At 40.6% G+C, this 21,141-nt stretch overlaps 1 protein-coding gene across 1 annotated transcript in view; it reads left to right on the top strand.

The window, feature by feature from the left end:
* The window catches only part of myom2b (myomesin 2b), a 97,972-nt gene that overhangs the window by 50,902 nt on the left and 25,929 nt on the right, over window positions 1-21,141 (top strand). Inside the window, exons 23-28 of the mRNA XM_062463267.1 lie at window positions 16,695-16,739; window positions 17,039-17,175; window positions 17,291-17,435; window positions 17,543-17,605; window positions 18,505-18,572; window positions 18,742-18,855. Of these exons, the coding sequence (XP_062319251.1) occupies window positions 16,695-16,739; window positions 17,039-17,175; window positions 17,291-17,435; window positions 17,543-17,605; window positions 18,505-18,572; window positions 18,742-18,855 (572 nt within the window). The remainder of the gene's footprint in view (window positions 1-16,694; window positions 16,740-17,038; window positions 17,176-17,290; window positions 17,436-17,542; window positions 17,606-18,504; window positions 18,573-18,741; window positions 18,856-21,141) is intronic.

Below are 21,141 nucleotides of genomic sequence, written 5' to 3'. Positions count from 1 at the left end.
AATAAGAAACGTCCTGTTTCCATACCTTTCCCAAAATCATATGTAACACCAATGATGTATTTAACTATCAGTAAATATTTTAACTCTTTTCCCTTTCATGAATTAACAAGCTTACACTGAAGCAACCAACTTTTGAACCAATTTGTATAAAATAAAACTATTTTAGAAAACAGCCAAATTACGAATAACCTCAACTTTTAGTCTCTTATTATCTTTTCTTCAAAAAACCTTTAGGAACAGTTCAAATGAATACCTTTACATTTTAGATTCCCTTTTAATTTTTCCCTGTATTTAAATTCACCAAATCAACTCTCTCTTTTTCCAAGACATGTAGAAAACTAGCATCACTACCCTAAACCAGAATTTAATCTGTATGATTCCAAAATAAAACATAGACCATAAAATGTTCTTAATGTAACCATTAACCAAACTTATACCCCATCTATATTTCTATATAGGTTAGATAGGTAGAACTTCATAACTTGCTTTGGCTGCAGTCCAGAACAAGCTACTTAGCACAACCATCACACCACAATTTATCAGACTTAATGAGTCTTCCCAAATTATTTCAAAACCAAATTATCATAACCCTCTTTATGAACCAATACCATAATGATACAACCTCATCACAGCCTAACTGTTTATCCCAAAACATTGTACCATGCCCTTAAGACAAAAGAAAATATAAACTCTCCCTTTTTCTTTTAAACCTTTAAATTCACAATTTAACATAAACCCGTAAAACAAAACCTTATTCTTTAACACCTCAAAAGTTTTATCAAAGCATGTAATGTATACACCTTTGAATATTCCTATATTTACCAGCTATCTCAATTACTCGTTGTTAGTGTATCAACTCAAATAAACCATCGCGCATTTCAAAACTCGCATCAAACAGCGCGCTCTGGAACAAAGCAAAAACTCTCAACCTTTTTTCATTTCTTTTAAACAACACAGATGGTTGGCGTTTACCATCTATTCACTTAATTTTGCTAAAGTATAACTTTTCCAATCCAATTAGAACTCATTTATGAACCAGGGTCTAATTTCTGCATTTTTATGGATACCATCACACACCACAGATTTTCCGCTCGTAAATACAAGTTCTGGTCTGAAAGGCTCCTACCTCCCTGTTTGGCTAGGATTTAGAACAAATGTTAAATCATACATTTGTAAACCACCAAACTTCGAATTCATCTAAACGGACACATCTTTCACCATTAATACTCACATAATTATGCAGAATTACACCCTCTGGGATCACCTTTGTAAAACTCAACGTAACGGGACTTTTTTTTTTGTAGCCCCCACCTTTCCTCGGAATTTCTGAAACTCATTTAAAATGTCCTCAAACAAACAAAACCTTGTTAGCAAATGTCTCAAAATACTCATCACGTAACATATTTCAAAAGTAACCAAATTAATATGTAAAATTCGCTCCAAATGTATCTATTTCTCTAAATTTGCGTCTTTGTAAATTTCTCAACTTCCATCTGCGCATGCGTCATGCGGTTACTCATCCTGGATCTCAAATATCAAGCTGCAATTCCTTTACTAGCCTGTACCCGCCTGTCGGTGTGTTAGTTTGTTAGCCAATGTCGTTGCCATAGTTGCAAATTCAACTTCCTGGACTCTCCTTTGTCTCAGGACAGAACAAAATGCACTTCCTCCACGTTTTCACCATTAGCCATTAACCAACAGTCACAGCCTGGATTATCTTTTCAAGTCTATCAACCATTAGTACCATTTTAATTTCAACATAAAAATTAGGCTCCGAAATCTACATATGCACCTAATATCACTCGTCAGAGGACGACAGTTTACCCATGTATTAGCATTCTGGTTGGACAAAGCTTCAACTTCAAGTCCATTTAAATAGGTAAATATGAATACCACCAAACCCAACACATTTCAACAAATCATCTCAGCAGCAATAAACACACATATGTAGCACCTTTGCCCTTAACAACAAACGCAATTCGGTCTCAACTGGCTCAATCTTTCTAATCACTTCTTCATAACCCTTTACATATTTCTTTAAACAACAGTAACATCTGTGAACTCCCACAAAATTAAAAATAAAACCCTCGAACATTTCCAGACATAAACAAAAATATTCCTTAAACAACATAACATTTTCGTTTGAACACATAACTTTCTATAAAAGTTTCAATAACCCCGGGATTGTAATTCTTCAAATGAATACCGCTTTTATTGCCAAAACTGGCCTTTTACCAATTATCCTACCCAAACACTAAATTTCCTTAAGTTCGACAAAGAAACAGAAACACACATCTGTTTTCCCAACCAATATACTTCACAATTCAACGTCAAATTCTCAATAAAATGAGTGATATTTTTTTTTTTTTTTTTTTTTTGCACTCACGTGTGGGCACTGCACGCAGAATGAGCTTCACTGAAAGAATCAACTTCCGCTAGGCTCAAGCGCATGCGCCTCTTTTCAAGTGGAGAATTCAGTCAAAGAATTAACATTAGCATTTTCAAAACAGAATGTCTCCGTCTTCAAAAACAAATGCCTTCTGGCGGTAATCAGACCGATGTAAAGTCTAACATCAAACATATAACGGTTAACACAGAGTTGTAAAACAATCGTCTCTCCTGTACCAACAGTGTCAACCGATAAACATTGTACGCCACCATTTCGAAACTCAACTTCCGGTCACAAACCCCTCTGATTTTGCGAGAGTTCGCTCACAATTTCCAGAAAACTTTCAACAAAGATGACACATCTCCGGACATTCACGTACATTTTGCTCAAATTCCCACAATTAAAGCACGCATTTTGGATTGACCTTACCTAGCAATTCGTGTTGGCTTACATGTTTTTTCAACAGCATGTCAACACGCTCTGCATCAGCTTTGACCATAGCCCACAACACGCTTATTCCAAACACAACAGGGACTCAAACCCTTTGTTCCGGAGAGGACTTTAACCTTTCCTTCTTGGAAACACAATGGCAATTGCAAGTCAAGGCACAAGCTTCAATCTTTGCGGGAATCCAAAGCAAATCTATAAAAAACATTCCAGGATCCTACTTTCTTGACTTTTCCTAGATATAACCGGCTGTCAGAAGAAATGGCAAATGTCTGACCTCTTCGTATTCTGTTCTCACATTCCCGCAAACCCATTGCGCCCGCGCATCCTGCCGCAACACCCCTGGCTGCGGATGAGGCGAAATTTGTTTGCGGAACAGCCAGAAAATCTCAATCGTGAATCTGTGGGGAAATAGATGAAAAATTCCCCACACTATTCTGTCCTAATATTTCTTTATCCCTCTACCTATCCCCATCCAATCAGAAAAAAAGCTCTCCAATCAGGCTAAAATCTATTCTTTTCTCCACTTCAAAAAAAAAATAATCGTGTATCTATTTCTCTCCACGAACCCATTTCGCAATACAATAAGGTCCTTAAAACAAAACGACTCCACACTCGAAAATCCACATTTATCAATCCATATTTGCATGTGCAATAAACTATCGTTACCATACTTTTGCTTCAAGCAATCGATGTTTGGACAGGTCAATTCTGTCTCCAGACCATTCATTTTTAGAATTACAATCCATAAACGATAACCAACAACGGAAAATAGACACAATTACCCCTTTTCTTTTCTAAAAACAATTAAATTCCGACTTCCCAACTTTCAATGAAAATAACTGCACAATCTTAAAGTACAAATATTCAAACCGAAAAAATAATTAAAATTTCGAAAAGTAATTAAAATTTTGATTTTTGTAATTTGTATATAGCTTGAATAATAGACACCATTAGTTACTCATACTTCTTTTAACCTCAAAAAAACATATAAAACAAAAATGAACACGCGTGTTGCAAACTTAAAACCTCTACTTTGAAATTTCACAGGCCTATACTTCCTAAACTTTTTCTTTTCTTTGTTCTCCACCTTCAGGGACTCAAACCCTTTGTAAACACTCACTCACACAGCTGATTTCCTCACAAGTATACTTTTCTCTCGGGACTTAGAATCACGTTTAGGCCGTTAATAAATAAGAACTGCACCAATGCCAATACAATTTCTCAAACTATCACTAACCCAACATATTCTAATCCTTAGGGTCTCAAAAAGACACATAACACGATATAACATGTGAATTTATCTCCCTCTATGTGTTTGTTCGTCAACAACACTACCTCTATGTGTGTCCGTCGACACACTTCTGCAGACATTTTTTTTACGACTTTCACGTAAAAGATAGGTTCAACAACCTTACCTTATTAATTCGTACGACTTTACACGTACAGGACAGTTTTACCTCTGCCCAATTACTTACTTAACCGAATTATTGACAATAGCCTAAAAAACACACATTTAGACAACTCAATATCACACAGTAACCAAAAGAATATCTCACCGTTTCTTTTGAAGACCCCGCGTCAGCCACAAAACGTCCAACGGGCGCCCCCCCTGGCCCTGCTGTCTCACGCATAGCGGAAGGAAAGGCGGCTTTTTGCCGGAAGATCAATTCGCCGAGGGGAGCCGCCTGCTGAACGCCGTAGACCAATGAGGATCCCCCTACTGGCCACCAAGTGTAATGGCAGAAATTCAAGCGGCACTGTGTAGATTTGAATAGTCAAGAGATGGCGGTTACAATAAATTTATTTTGCTTATACAGATCATGATTTAACAAAGTACTTTGTGATCAGTCATAACGAAGGAGGTGCTAGCCACAGGTCGTTCGCCAGAGTGATACAGAACAACCCCAAAACCCTGCCTTATATAAACTTTAGATCAAATGGTTATTCTGAACTCTGTGATTGGTCAGCACTGCTCAGTGACAGTGACTTCATATCAAGTTCCCACGGTTCTTTATTGTGGCCTCTCTCCCCAAACCAGTAGATAGTAAAACCACAGGGGTTCACCAGTCAAATGGTCAACTGTCCTTTGTGTGGGCCACTTCAAACAAGTCTACAGGAAGGGTCAGAGCAGCAGATCACAATAACAATACAGTTGAATCCACATTTGTCTCCAGACCAACTGTCTCTTCCTCCCCAGGTGACAAGAACTCTCTCAGGTCACCCAGACTTCCCGTCTCCTAGTTATAAAACTGCAAATGGCATCTCTACCAAATGTAGTTGACTCTTAATCAACTTTAGACTTCCGTTAAAACACATTCCTCATATATGAAACACACACATTATAACTGTATTCCAAAATTTCCATGACATAGCTTTTGTGCATCAGGAACTATAATGCAATGGACATATGCAAGGATATAGCTGGTTACATCTACGGGCAATTCAAATGGGATTCGTGGTTCAACAGGACACAATACGACAGATCCTCAAATTAGTCGATGATCAAGGTGTGGGTCAGCTTAGAAGAGCGCAGCAGTTTTTTTCTAGCAAAATTACTAGTTTTTTTCTCACAAATTAGTGACTTTAATCTCGGAATATTACCCCTTCTCCTCCAGTTCCGATTTTTTTTTACCTACCTGGCCCTAATTACATTTAGTCATTTTTATATTATCTAATACACCGTCGTACCTGAGCAATCATAGATCGCCAAGTGCATCTTAAGCAAAGACATTCAGTGGAGACACCAACAGGCCAACCCTAAAAATAAGTAAATAAGAATCTTTGTGTACCGTGATTAATCAATTATTTTGGTAAAAGTTAATTTAACCAAAGTCTTAAAGTTGCAACAGAACATTTCCGCATCTGGAAATGATCTTAAGTAGTTCTTAAGAGACAGGTACGAATGTTTTTGTGATGAGCATGTTTGTGAAACGCAGGTAAAATATAACGATTGTTCATTATTTTGCTAATAGAAAAGGCTCTTAACAGCAAAGATCAATCGTTATCGGGAAACGCAGCCCAAAACTATTCTCCTAGGTTTAAAGGAAGAGGGGTAAACTGAACAGTTTATTAATATTAACCAATTGTGCTGGAATTACTATTAGTCTATGGGTTAAATCAGAGCAAGAACGGTCAAAGTAAAGTTAAAGGAAATAGATATTTAATAACATTGCAAATCAATTAAATCAATTAAGAGGCAAACGTTACAGAATAAAGGTTTGAACTCTTACCTACTCTACCTTGATTATTGTAAATCAGAGAGAGAAAGAGTAATAGGCAAGTAGGGCTAAAAAACGATTTGTCTACGTTATCAACAGCGTCGACAATAAATACATTACAATGAATATTTCTGTTGTCGACTCGTCGTTAGATCTCAAATGACCTATTTTAAGGGTCTGCAATAACGCGTATTGATCAGTGCGGGACTGTAGCGCTAGACTGTAACGCTACCCTCCCTTATGCAATCCAATAGAAGACGAGATAACACAGTGCTTACGATAAAGTGCAAACAACGCCGAACTAGCAGATCTTTTCTATGCATATGTAGCGCCCTCTACCCTGGTATATCCAATGGCCGGGCGCCCGAGTTCCTATGTGTGCCTCTCGGCGAATGACCTATAAATCCCCTCCTGTGTCCTATTAACGATAAGTCCTATTTACCAGTGTATCTAGTCATAGACATAATGTATGTTTTATCTTAAGGCTAATGATTACCATGTACACACCCTGTACTTAGTCCAAATAACACTTCTCTTTATTCACGTCAAATAAATGAATGCAATTTCACCCTGGGGTGGTTCTTCATGTAAAATAAATACATAAACGTTTCCTTACCCCTCAACTGGATGGTTACATTGGTGTTATAAAATTAAATAAACCTTCAGTGACTGAAAACCAAGTTAGTTATTTCCGGTAGTTGTACACCAGCATAAGAAAAACAACACAAACTTCAATTCCAAATATAGCTGCAAGCAGCAATGAGGTGGCCAAACAATCGAATGACCCATAAAACATGTTTTACATCCTCAGAAGAAGGTTAAGAGTACACGCAACAAGTTTGGTGCGAATCCATCAAAGATTTGCTGAGATACGACCCAACTTCCTGTTTGCTGGCTTAACGGCACATTTTGATTGGCCGTACCGGGCAAACGGTTTTGAAAATCCAAAAAACATATGATGGCTTTTGTGAGGCTTGGTCTGAAGATGATCTCTGCCAAATTTGGTGAAGATTGGAAAACATTTGTAGGAGGAGTACAGAAAAAACGTTTTTTCAGTAATTCAAAATGGCGGCCGCATCAATTCGGCTGTTATCACAAGTTATCATGTGTCACACACGGGATGTCCCAAGATATCATGAGACAAAGGAATCACTTAATAAAGGCAAACGAATCAACAGTTATTGGCCAAAACACATTTTTGCATCCTGCGGCCACGCCCAGTGATCACATGACACCAAATTGTTTGGACATCCTCAGATGAGGGTTCCGAGTCATCATACCAAGTTTGGTGTTGATTTCTCAAGGATTGGCTGAGATATGACCCAACTTCCTGTTTGGTGTCTTTGCTGCCGATTTTGATTGGCTGTACCGGACAAACGGTTTTGAAAATCAAAAATCTTTGGATAACTTCTGTGAGGGTTGCTCTGACGATGATGTGTGCCAATTCTAGGGAAGATTAAAGAAAAATTGTAGGAGGAGTAGGCTTTCAAAGGTTTTCGATAAATGGCGGAAAATCTATATAACCGGAAATTGACGTCATAGGGTGTGTTGAACTCGTCTTGACCCAGGGAATCCAATGGTACCTCATTTTTGAAAATCGGTCATACGGTTCAAAAGTTACGTGTGTAAACACAAGTCCAACTTTGACCCGTTGGTGGCGCTAGAGTGCTCCAATGGGAGACATGAAACTTGGTGAATATAAAGAGGGGACTGTGCTTAATGAGTGTGCCAAATTTCACAACTTTTTACCATACGGTTCTAGGGTCTGCCATAGACTCCAATGGCAGAAGAAGTGTAATAATAATAAGAAAAGGTAGAAACACTTAAGTGGCTTCGCCGCTTCGCGGCTTGGCCACCAAAAAGAAAAGGTAGAAACACTTAAGTGGCTTCGCCGCTTCGCGGCTTGGCCACCAATAAGAAAAGGTAGAAACACTTAAGTGGCTTCGCCGCTTCGCGGCTTTGCCACCAAATATAGCTGCAAGCAGCAATGAGGTGGCCAAGCAGTCGAATGACCCATAAAACATGTTGTACATCCTCAGAAGAGGGTTACGAGTACACGCAACAAGTTTGGTGTGAATCCATCAAAGATTTGCTGAGATACGACCGAACTTCCTGTTTGCTGGCTTAACGGCACATTTTGATTGGCCGTACCGGTCAAACGGTTTTGAAAATCCAAAAAACATATGATGGCTTTTGTGAGACTTGGTCTGAAGATGATCTCTGCCAAATTTGGTGAAGATTGGAAAACATTTGTAGGAGGAGTACAGAAAAAACGTTTTTTTCAGTAATTCAAAATGGCGGCCGCATTAATTCGGTTGTTATCACAAGTTATCATGTGTCACACACGGGATGTCCCAAGATATCATGAGACAAAGGAATCACTTAATAAAGGCAAACGAATCAACAGTTATTGGCCAAAACACATTTTTGCATCCTGCGGCCACGCCCAGTGATCACATGACACCAAATTGTTTGGACATCCTCAGATGAGGGTTCCGAGTCATCATACCAAGTTTGGTGTTGATTTCTCAAGAATTGGCTGAGATATGACCCAACTTCCTGTTTGGTGTCTTTGCTGCCGATTTTGATTGGCTGTACCGGACAAACGGTTTTGAAAATCAAAAATCTTTGGATAACTTCTGTGAGGGTTGCTCTGACGATGATGTGTGCCAATTATGGGGAAGATTAAAGAAGAATTGTAGGAGGAGTAGGCTTTCAAAAGTTTTCGATAAAACCGGAAATGGCGGAAAATCTATATAACCGGAAATTGACGTCATAGGGTGTGTTGAACTCGTCTTGACCCAGGGAATCCAATGGTACCTCATTTTTGAAAATCGGTCATACGGTTCAAAAGTTACGTGTGTAAACACAAGTCCAACTTTGACCCGTTGGTGGCGCTAGAGTGCTCCAAGGGGAGACATGAAACTTGGTGAATATAAAGAGGGGACTGTGCTTAATGAGTGTGCCAAATTTCACAACTTTTTACCATACGGTTCTAGGGGCTGCCATAGACTCCAATGGCAGAAGAAGTGTAATAATAATAAGAATATAGCTGCAAGCAGCAATGAGGTGGCCAAGCAGTCGAATGACCCATAAAACATGTTGTACATCCTCAGAAGAGGGTTACGAGTACACGCAACAAGTTTGGTGCGAATCCATCAAAGATTTGCTGAGATACGACCCAACTTCCTGTTTGCTGGCTTAACGGCACATTTTGATTGGCCGTACCGGGCAAACGGTTTTGAAAATCCAAAAAACATATGATGGCTTTTGTGAGGCTTGGTCTGAAGATGATCTCTGCCAAATTTGGTGAAGATTGGAAAACATTTGTAGGAGGAGTACAGAAAAAACGTTTTTTCAGTAATTCAAAATGGCGGCCGCATCAATTCGGCTGTTATCACAAGTTATCATGTGTCACACACGGGATGTCCCAAGATATCATGAGACAAAGGAATCACTTAATAAAGGCAAACGAATCAACAGTTATTGGCCAAAACAAATTTTTGCATCCTGCGGCCACGCCCAGTGATCACATGACACCAAATTGTTTGGACATCCTCAGATGAGGGTTCCGAGCCATCATACCAAGTTTGGTGTTGATTTCTCAAGGATTGGCTGAGATATGACCCAACTTCCTGTTTGGTGTCTTTGCTGCCGATTTTGATTGGCTGTACCGGACAAACGGTTTTGAAAATCAAAAATCTTTGGATAACTTCTGTGAGGGTTGATCTGACGATGATGTGTTCCAATTCTGGGGAAGATTGAAGAAAAATTGTAGGAGGAGTAGGCTTTCAAAGGTTTTTGCTAAAACCGGAAATGGCGGAAAATCTATATAACCGGAAATTGACGTCATAGGGTGTGTTGAACTCGTCTCGATCCAGGGAATCCAACGGTACCTCATTTTTGAAAATCGGTCATACGGTTCAAAAGTTACGTGTGTAAACACAAGTCCAACTTTGACCAGTTGGTGGCGCTAGAGTGCTCCAATGAGAGACATGAAACTTGGTGAATATAAAGAGGGGACTGTGCTTAATGAGTGTGCCAAAATTCACAACTTTTTACCATATGGTTCTAGGGGCTGCCATAGACTCCAATGGCAGAAGAAGTGTAATAATAAATATAGCTGCAGGCAGCAATGGCGGGTTCCTCCTCAGCATTGCAAACCATTACAAAATTGACATGACACAGACATGTATTTCATACATGTACACAACATTTCAATACAATTGGATCAATGGCTGATTTGAAGTCATTTTTTGAAATTCTTCACAAATTGTCACTGTAGAGAAATATCCATGCTGCCGACATTATGGGTTCTTGAGACTTCTTTGTTCCCCATTGGCAATAAGGCATGCGTACCAACTTTTAGACATTTTGGACTGACAGGGTTAAAATGCCACCCTTTTGAAAGTGACAACTTTGAAGCGTGTTCTGTCAGGCCACCTGTGCTCTGGTCAGGCCCATCATGCAGAGATCCATTCTTTAAAAGCTTTGATTACAACAATAACTTTATGAAAGTCAGAATACACTTTAGTAAAGGACGTGTGTAGTTTATGTACTACTACTGCTTGCTCTGCCCACACACTTTCCCCATCCATGCTGTTTCCCTCTTTGCCAGTGCGGGTGGTGCGGTGGCCGCATGAGGTTTAGGTGTAGTCCAAAAGTTGCCTCCCACAATCAAAACATATTAACCGAAACATTGTTTTCAAACTTTCTCAAAGATGGCTTGAAAACCACAGATATTGACTCTCTTCTTGAGTAGATCTCTTTCCAGAATCTCAGTCAATCCAGAATCAAGATTAGCCTCATAGGCAATTGGTCTGGTCTAGGGCACAGCCCACGTTCAGCTCCTTGCAAGTATAGCCTGTGATAGTAAAATGGCCGACTCTCTGTTCCCATTAAACTACACAGCATGCACACTCAAGGTGACCAACAAGATTATATTAACTAACAAACAATGGCCGGGTTTCCCAGATTCGTTAAGAAGCTCTTAACGCTAAGAGCTTCTTAAGAGCGTTCTAAGAACGCTCTAGAACGCTCTTAGAACGCTCCTAAGAAGCTCTTAGCGTTAAGAGCTTCTTAACGAATCTGGGAAACCCGGCCAATAACATTACAAACATCTAACTGAACGAACACAACAACTGAAATCCCTTGCGTAGCTGTTGTTTTTTTAACATGCCGCACTGCATGCTGGGTACCCAAGAGCGCTGACGCTGATTATCTAGCTGTGCTCCGACTGCGTGATATGACGAGATGCTAGTGGTGCGCTGAGGTCTCAGAGTCTCCTGCCCGAGTTCAAGTTCTGCCCGATTAGCAAGCTATTTTTACTAATGTTTTGTTAGCAATTGAATGGTAATGCAAGCTAGCTAAAAACAATGTTAGTTAGCTTGGCTAAACTGGTTTTCATAGCAACAGAAATCAACAAATCAGATCAGTCGAACTTTATTCAGAAATGGGGGGATGGCGGGAACATTAAAGGTGTAGGTACAGTAAAAGTGAAATGGAACGCGTCTTTCTGCCTTGAAGCTGCGTGCGCATCAACAAGACCCCATCTATATGTAAAGATAACATCCAAGCTAACAATTTCGCCAAATCTGACTGCAGCATTGTATACCATATGTACCGTGTTATGGTTGTTTGAGTTAAACAACTTGCTAAATGAATTAAATGTCAAATCCAACTATAAATGTATAAAAGAGAGTTCCAATCAAATCTGAATTTGTTTTAAACCTAGAGGTTTAAAAGGTTACCTTTGCCTAAACTGACATGCACCAACTCAGTTTCAACAGCCATTTACACATTTAGTCTCTATTTGTTACTCTATTCTTAACCCTTGTGTTATCTTCGGGTCATTCTGACCCATCAGTCATTGTGACCCACCGTCGTATTGCGACAGATTTACCGCATACAAAGACAAAGTGAAGCATTTTCTTTTAACCGTTGGGCTGTCTCAGACCCCCCACATTGCAAAGGTTAAAAGAAAATTATTTTAATTTGTTTTTGTATTGGGTAAAATTGGGTAAACACAACGATGGTTCGTTATGAACCTTTGGGTCATGTGACCCGAAGGCAGCACGAGGGTTAAGGCATGTTTAACTTAATGTCTGCACCTCTCTGTCACCAACTGTCTCTGCAGTGGGGGCTTCACAGGGTGTCTACAGGTATAAACAAGTTAAATGTAAGACCTTTTAATACCACTTCCAAATGAAATTAAAGACCAAACTTACGATGGAAATACAAATCAAAAGTGGAAATATACAGTCATCTTTCCAAGTAAACACTGATGTCTGTTCAATATGAACAGTATGGTAAAATGACAATAATCGGTTGAGTTTAAGAACATTGACTAAATGTGTGTAATGCGGAAGGATAACACAAAAATGTAATTGCTGTCCTAAATTATACTTATTATTACACTAGGGTGGAAATGGTGGAGCAGAAACTAACAATTCAATGAATCCCATGGAAACAAAGGCAAATGTGTGAGATGTACTGATGTGGAGCACAAATGCTCCAAGAAGCAGTACTTTTCTTGAGTGGTTTTTATTCAGATGAATAATCATTGGATTCAGGTCAAAAGTCTATCACTTGAACTAGTTTCATCACTTAACCCTTGTGCTGCCTTCGGGTCACATGACCCAAAGGTTCATAACGAACCATCGTTGTGTTTACTCAATTTTACCCAATACAAAAACAAATTAAAATAATTTTCTTTTAACCTTCGCAATGTGGGGGGTCTGAGACAGCCCACCGGTTAAAAGAAAATGCTTCACTTTGTTTTTAAATGCGGTAAAGTTGTCGCAATACAACGGTGGGTCACAATGACTGATGGGTCAGAATGACCCGAAGATAACACAAGGGTTAAGACACAAAGTCAGCAGCTTGGCATACTGGCACATGGAAAGGATTAAACATTTAGACTTTCATCAAAGTAATGCTGGCTTGTCCTTTTTCATCAATGTCCTCAAAAAAGCAGGCTGCAGAGCTACTGTGTCTGTGGGGTGACTGTCTCTGGAGGGCTGGCAGGCAGGGGCAAGCAGGGCCTGCAGGCAGGCAGGCAGGCAGGCCAGCTGGATCAAGCTGTTCTGGGGTCAGGGCTGAAGAGAAGCTGTCCAGCTAGAGAGGGGTAGTCCAGCAAGGGGTCTGTGTGGATCTCACCATCCTCGAGTCTGTTGCATCCTCTGTTGAACTCTGTTGAGCAGGCCTCTGCATGACCCTCCAGACCTGTCAAAGTGAAGAAAGGGTCCATGTCAGTTGTGAAAAATGAAGCTTTTCCCATCTACACTTGATACAGACTTCAGTTTTGACTGTGAAATGCAGTGTCATTACTTGAACTTGAATCCAAATGTGTTGACGTCATGGAGACCCATGCAGTCACTCAAAACACAGGTTCGATTCCAGGCTCTGGCAAGAGTATTTACCTCTAAACTGGTCAATATATACACATCTGACAAAAGACCAGCTCGACCTTTGCTTGTAAACAGTGATTCTGACTGTAAGAGACCTTTAAATAGCCTGACTTACCGAAATTGGCAAAACTAGCCTGGCTAACGTAGGTCGCTTTCTCAGGGCATATGACGAATGAAACAGGCTCGCCTTGAAAAAGTCTCCCTGCCGCATAGGCTTATTACAAAGACTTTCACGCCAAAAATCACCATTATGAGCCGACAGGTCTGTGGGGAATTGCTTTTTCTCCTAAAGGCTGCTCTCCTCGACCTTTTTGATGAACAATTCGCCGAGATGCAAAATGACTCACTAATTAAAAACACAGAGGAAAAAAGCTAGAGCTACAGTAGCTACTTTTCGAGTTTGGTTTTCCGTCACTTCAGAATCACGATCTATAAAGTCTAAAAGTGCTAAACCTTCACCATAATTCAAGAGTAGTGTACTTTCACAAACCCAATCATTAATTCTAGCTTAAAATGTGTAAAACCAGGACTTACCGAAAGTGGCTGCCTCCAACACGGCTTTCACGGGAGACGACTTTCACGGGACACGGGAAACAACAATGGCCGCCGAAAAATAATTTGTATTCGTAACAGCGAGCTGCGATTGGAAGCGAAATGAAACAGGGGCTAAAAAACGAGGGTGGGGGCTTGGTCAGCACACATTTTCAAGAAAGCATGCGTGTGTCAAGGGGCTCTGGCCCCTTGTGTGTGAGAGAATGTGGAGCACGCGCGCACAGGAGCAAAGGGAGAGAGGATTTGGGGAAACAGCCCTAGAAATTAGCCAAGCATGCATGTTTCAAATATTCACTAAAAATCGAGTTTTCATGTTACAGTCAACTTTTTCTCAGATTTGTGTACTCAACATTCTCAAGAGTCTTCATATGAACTAGTGATTGAATCGGAGTATCAGTTTTTGGCCGGCGGATGTGTAAAGCATTATTTTAGCATTAGCAATAAATTCAATTTGCTTTATATCAATCATTTTTAGAGGTATGAAGTTGCCTTTGCACATGTTAACATGTTGTAGTGTCTTCCACGTGACATACCAAGTTTGGTGTTGATATCTCAAAGATTTGCTGAGATTTGACCAAACGTCCTGTTTGGTTGCTTTGTTGCAGATTTTGATTGGCTCTACCGGACAAACGGTTTTGAAAATCAGAAATCCCTACGATAACTTTTGTGAGGCTCAGTCTGGATATCATCTATGGCAATTTTGAAGAAAATTCGACCAAAAATGTAGGAGGAGTAGGGAAAAAACGCGTTTCCTTAATCTTTATTGTACAGACAAATCCAATATGGTGGCCGTTATAGCTTCTTGAGGCTTTTTTATTCCTCATGAGAAATAAGGCATATGTAATGAATTTCAGAATTTTGGGACTTATGGCCTGCAAATGGCATCAATTTGAAAATTGACATATTGGGGCGTGGCCTGTAGCGCCACCTATTGTCTCACATGGCCCATGTTTGGTATGGTAGTTACTAATGGTCTGCAGTTTCAACATGCCAAATTTCACAACTTTTTACGGTACTGGTCTAGGGGCTGCCATTGACTCCCATGGGTAAAAAATAATAATACCACCAATAACAATAGGGTTCTCCTACCGGAGGAACCCTAATAAGAAAAGGTAGAAACACTTAAGTGGCTTCGCCGCTTCGCGGCTTGGCCACCAAAAAGGTAGAAACACTTAAGTGGCTTCGCCGCTTCGCGGCTTGGCCACCAATAAGAAAAGGTAGAAACACTTAAGTGGCTTTGCCGCTTCGCGGCTTGGCCACCAATAAGAAAAGGTAGAAACACTTAAGTGGCTTCGCCGCTTCGCGGCTTGGCCACCAATAATCAAACTTAACAGATAGCAAAGATGCTAAGGCGCTACAATATATTAATTACTTATCACAACAGTGCACTGTGGGCCCACACACACTCACATTCACACGCATACCACTCTCCGTTGCAGGCCTGTATGGTGGCTTGAGAGCGTGGTGGCCGTGAAACTCACAAATGGCCGCTTCACTCCGAAGAGCCAAAAAAACAAACTTTCCAGGGGAACTCCGCTCCAACTCTAGAACAAAGTTGAACTGGTCCACCAGTGCTCACGTTCCTCCGTCTGTAACCAGCTCCAGCAGTACGCGGACCTAGCAGAAAATCCTCCTCTCCTCCGCACGCCGACAGTCCATTCCACCACGCTTTGTAGCGAAACCGCCTAGCTAGCCAGGTCCAAACTCAGTCCGTCACTATAGGTTACAGACAAGGTTTATACTCCAGTGCCTCGCACTATATCTTACAGAAAGTGACGATCACTTTACTCAAGCGGTGCATACGACTCTGGGTATAACATAGGCTTACTTTAATCAATAAATCAGAACAAAACGTTTGTCCGTTCGTGCTTCTTCACGCTGTTTCTCTTTCTCCCTTCTCTCTTTTTCTTTCGCGGCCTTCCGCTCGCTGTCCTTACCAATCCCAATCCCAGTCTCTATTAGAGGCGGGATTAATCTAAATAGCATCCAATTAGACCTTGACTCCACAAACTTGATAGCACGACCCACATGTTCTGTATGTACATTGCTCACAAAGTTAACTACCAGGCTTAACTCTTAAAGGAACACAAACCATTATTTCTCAATCAAACAAGAAACAAAACCAAAATTTTATATTTGTAATAGACCCTTCTTAAAATAATTAAACCCATCCACAAATAAAATGATAATACTAATAACCCTAGCCGGGTTACACATACATGCATAGTCACTCACCCTTGTTTTGTTTAATATTCATATGACATACAAAAGGACATATTAGGCAGAATTCTGCATCAGTCAGTCCGTTACTTGTTAATAAAGTTAATTAAATGGTGATGGACATGGGTTAATGTCTCTCAACGATTAGTCGATTCATCGTTCTAATAATCGTTAGATTAGTCGATTAACAAAATAATTGTTTGTTTCAGCCCTAGAGGTGAGCAAGGAGAAGGAGTAGGAGAAGCCAGAACTGAGGATCCTATCTGTAGGATCAAATCTTGACCCTTACTTATGAACATATGACCAAAAATAAAAGTGCATAAAAACTTTTAAAGTTGTTTTCTTGCTTGCCAGTGTTTCTCGACCTAGGGTTATAATGGAATATTGAAATGTTATTCAGTTGTTACCTGCATTGTTTACATCCATTGTATAGCTGTTGTTCACTGTGTGTTGCAGCACTGAAGAAGATGCTGGCCCAGAGTTTTGACATTCGCCACCCCAGTAGGTTGACCTTTTGATCTGGCATTTAATTATCACCTCCATCAACTTCACCAGTCATCATAACCCTCTCAGAGTTCCCTATCCTCTTTGTGACTTTGAATTGTGTACTGGTATGTTTCACCATATCAGCCTGCTGGAGCCTAGATTACTGCTTTTGGTTTGGAATGACCAAATGTATATATAAATAAGATGGATAGTTTAACAGATCAATCTTTGTCAGTGCTGGCTTAGCCTTTTAGGTCAGGAGAGTGTCTTCCTTTGAGCTAATTATCTCTTCTTTCCTCTCTCTCACTCTTTAGTCATCCCCTTGAAGACTGAGCTGGCCTATAAGATCCTAGAGAGAGGTCGTATGCGTTTCTGGCTGCAGGCAGAGAATGTCTCCTCCGGAGTTTCTTACAACTTCTTTGCCAACAACAAGGAGCTTTCAGGAGCTGATGTAATATAACATTTCTACTTTATTTTCAGTGTAATGTATTCTTATTTTTATGCTGTCTGATTGGGTTTTGTACTGGGTTTGACATGAGCTTCTGTGTTTGTGTCTGTCCCTGCAGCCCAACAAGATGGGTCATGATGTTGCCACAGGAGTGATTGAGTTTATCCTGGATCACTTCACTGAGGATAGTGAGGGCACCTTCACAGTGCAGATCCAGGATGGGAGGGGCAAAGCTCAGTCCTCCCTGGTCCTTATAGGAGATGGTGTGTATGTATGTATTTGTGTGAGAGATTATGTGCATGATGTTTAATCTGTTGCAGTGGTCTCTGTGCTCAATCCAGGACTTCAATGTTACTTGTTTGTGCTGCAGCTTTCAAGGCGGCCTTGGCCGAGGCTGACTACCAGAGAAGAGAGTACATCAGGGTTAAGGAGGGTGAGAAAAACTTCTATCCTGTCATAAACACATAAAACATCAGGCTCCCTTATCTGAAGATGAACTAGACCAGGGGTACTCAATTAGAAACTCAAAAGGTCCACTCACCAAATTTCCAGTCAGTCCAGGGTCTGGAACAGTGATGGTTTATTTTTCTGGCCCTTACCTCAGAGTTCTGGGGGTAATTTTGTTCAAAGTGTCTATGCTTTGTGTCATAGTGACGTTTCACGTTAGCTCTACCACAAGGGCAACCGTCTCAGTGCAGATTAAACACATCGGTTTTGTGCTCCCCACCGGCAACACAAATGCATACTTGTCAGTCCATTCTGTCTGAAATTTGCGCTTTTCTGAATCAACTTTTCGCTTTTTGCTGGGTTTTGTCACACCATGATTTTTGCTAAGGAAGAAACAGGTAGGCTACCGTTAGCAAATCGTTTAGCCTGCGTTGTTGCGAATGACACACACAACCTGCGTGACCCACAGATGTTGCTGCCAACGTTGAGTGAGTGAGTTGTCATGGTGATTACTATTACAACTCCTGATTGGATCTTTGGATTGGATGGATCTTTGGATTGGACACAAAAGATAGAAACCACATCTAGTAGGAAAACAATATAGTTGTGAAATCACGCACCAATGAAAACTCGCTTGGATCATGACTAAATTAGAATGTTGATTTTGGCTTCGGTCCAAATTGTATTGCGTCTGGGTCCGGATCCGGACCGTGGTCCGCCTATTGAGTAACCCCAAACTAGACCCATTTTCACACTACAACGTTATTTCATGCAACTACTTTTGTACTCCTGATAAAGTAGACAACAGTAATAATTGGCACAAATAGGTTATTATCTAAATGTACTGTAAATGAATTAATGAAATCTCCCAACCTACTCCCTCAGGCCCCCACTTCAGTGAATTTCTGTCTGTGCATGTGGGGGATGACTGCTCTGTGTCTCTGGTCTGTAAGGTGAGTCAGAAGGCTACTGGGAGAGTAAGGCTATAGCTGTGACTGACTATGAAAGTAATACTATGACTATGTAGTTGTGTACTATTATGATCCTGTTGCTGTGATACTGTGACAATGTGTGTGTTGTAAAGTCGGGACCATATATGGATGTCTGTGTGTGGTCCTGCAGGTGGCTAATCTGACAAAGGAGTCTGAATTCCACTGGTTTAAGGAAGACACTGAGATCGTCCCTAATGAAAAAACAGACCTATCCTCTGGGGCCTGCAAGCTTCCCCTTGCCCAGGTAACCCTCCCTCATCGCCCCTAACCCACATAACACTCCCTAATTACAACATGCCGGAGAACCTCTCTGAATTTACTTCTCTTCCAGAGCAAAGCAGAGCAGTGAAAGTAGGGTTGTTAGCTATCCAGAGGGCTGTTGAGAGATTCAGTCAGGCAAGGTCACCAGTGACCAAGGTAACATGTGTTTATGTGAGAGCACTCCAGACCCCAAAAAGAGACCCTGAGGGAACAGATTAGAACACTATTTAACACAACGTATCCTACATTCCTGCAGATCTACATGCACACACAAACAAACCAAAAATGCTGCCTTCACATGCTAGTCAGAAGATCCATTTTCCCATTTGTAAAATCGAGATTACGAGGAAGTCATGTTCAGGGTGCTTTTGTTGTCAAAGAGATTAAAAAATTGCGTCCGCAAACGTTTTTGGCACCATCATATTGTGGAAATCCTTTTTTGATTCCATTATGCACCTGCTAGAGGAGGAAATGGATGCAACAAAATGTAAAGGTAAGTAATCCATGTAAATATATTATACTAGTCAATCTAAACCAGTGGCCAGGATTTCTTTATTTATATAGTGTATTTTACACGTTATACAAAAAAAAGAGAATAAAATAAAAACAACATTTTACAAGGAATGGTAGGCAAATATATGTGCTTTGAGAGTATATACATTAAAAAACACATTAGGCATTTAAAAGCAAGCTACTGGAAAATATTGGACTAACGAGAGGCCTACTTACCTGCCTAAATGGTTCTATTTTTACCAGAAATACCATCGGACACGAACAACATTATAGAACACAAGAAACATTTAACAGCAAGCTTGTAAAGGTAGTTATGCAGCAAAGGTAAAGAGCTAGTGGAGATGCTCCTGGCTTGTAAAGCCCGCTCACCAGCAATAGTAAAGAGACAGTACAGACCAAAAAGTATCTATCCGTTCCACTGGCTTTTAAATCCCGCTCAGCAGAATGATGAAAAGGCACTGCAGACTATGACGTCCCTATCTATGCCGCTGATGGCGGACAGCACATTGAAGAATCGCCTGCGATTGACCATAGATCAGTTCCAATTCTTTTCCAGGAAACTGAGAGAACATGGGGTGACCGATGACCATCAACAAGGAGGTTCTGCAAGGATTCCATTAGAGAAGTAGTGTCACAAAAACTGGTACCCCGGTACGCAGTCGGTACTCAAACCAACAAAACTGTACGATCCCAGAATTTCTTAAGTATTGGGTTGCAGTCAGATGCTGACAAGCACAGTGTTGTAAGCACAGTGTTGCCAAAAAAATCTCACCAGAAGTTGCTAGTGGCTCTCTATAAAATCGCCAAAAGTCGCTAGATTTGTCGCTAGATGAGATTTTTTTGTACTAGGGAAGGCAAAAAGTCACGACAACGTCATTAAATTGGCAACACTGAACAAGCAGCTAATGTTGCAGGGTCTCCACTAAAAGTTGTCAACAAGAAAAGTGGAATGTGGAAATAGCATCGGTGTGAGGCAGATGACAATGAGAACATTGTTGATCACCACGAAACCATTAGCAAACATCACCGTCCAGAGCTCTCAAGTTTGATCAAAAGTTTGGCGTGAGTGTCACGGCAAATGCGTGAGACTTGATAGCCCTGGCCGTTCAATACTTAATACTGGGGCATACGAAAGGAGAGAGCACACATTTTACAGAGGCTTTTAGATTACATAGTTTGCTGAAATTTGTGTTTGGGATGTATATTTACCTTTTGTGCTTGTAGTGCGACCAAAATTTTAAAGAGCCCCATGAGTTCTGTTAATGTCTCCACTCAGTCCACAGTTTCCACACACATTTTCTTTTGCCTTTAGGCCTACATGCATTGTGATTGTATTAATGCTCTGTTGTTGTCATAAGTAGGCTACAGCCTTAAACCAGAACTCTTTTTGGGAGCTTTCTGATCAATGTAATGTTAGTCAATAAGCAGCTCTTAATGTAGTGACTGAAATGATAAACCACACGCGTGCCATTGCCGAGCAGTTCATCACCTGGCCTAGTGAATGTCAGAAAATTGTCCAGGCAGCCCTGTTCAAACGAGTGTGTCGATGGTTGTTACTTCAGAATGCAGCAAGCACCTGGGTCGTTCTACGAAAACGTGCCATTTCCCATACTTAAGGTTCGATTTTTAAAGTACCGTTTTTAAAGTCTTTAAGTCTCTATTTGGATATTGTAGATCCTTACCTCTCAGAAAAATATGTGGTGCCATCTTAGGCTATTTTTAGGGTTTCTCCGGTAGGAGAACCCTATTGTTATTA

This window comes from Osmerus eperlanus, chromosome 6 (genome assembly GCF_963692335.1).
Source record: "Osmerus eperlanus chromosome 6, fOsmEpe2.1, whole genome shotgun sequence".
Lineage (NCBI taxonomy): Eukaryota > Metazoa > Chordata > Actinopteri > Osmeriformes > Osmeridae > Osmerus > Osmerus eperlanus.
Note: the sequence above shows the minus strand (reverse complement) of the source record. Positions and strands in the feature narration are given on the sequence as shown.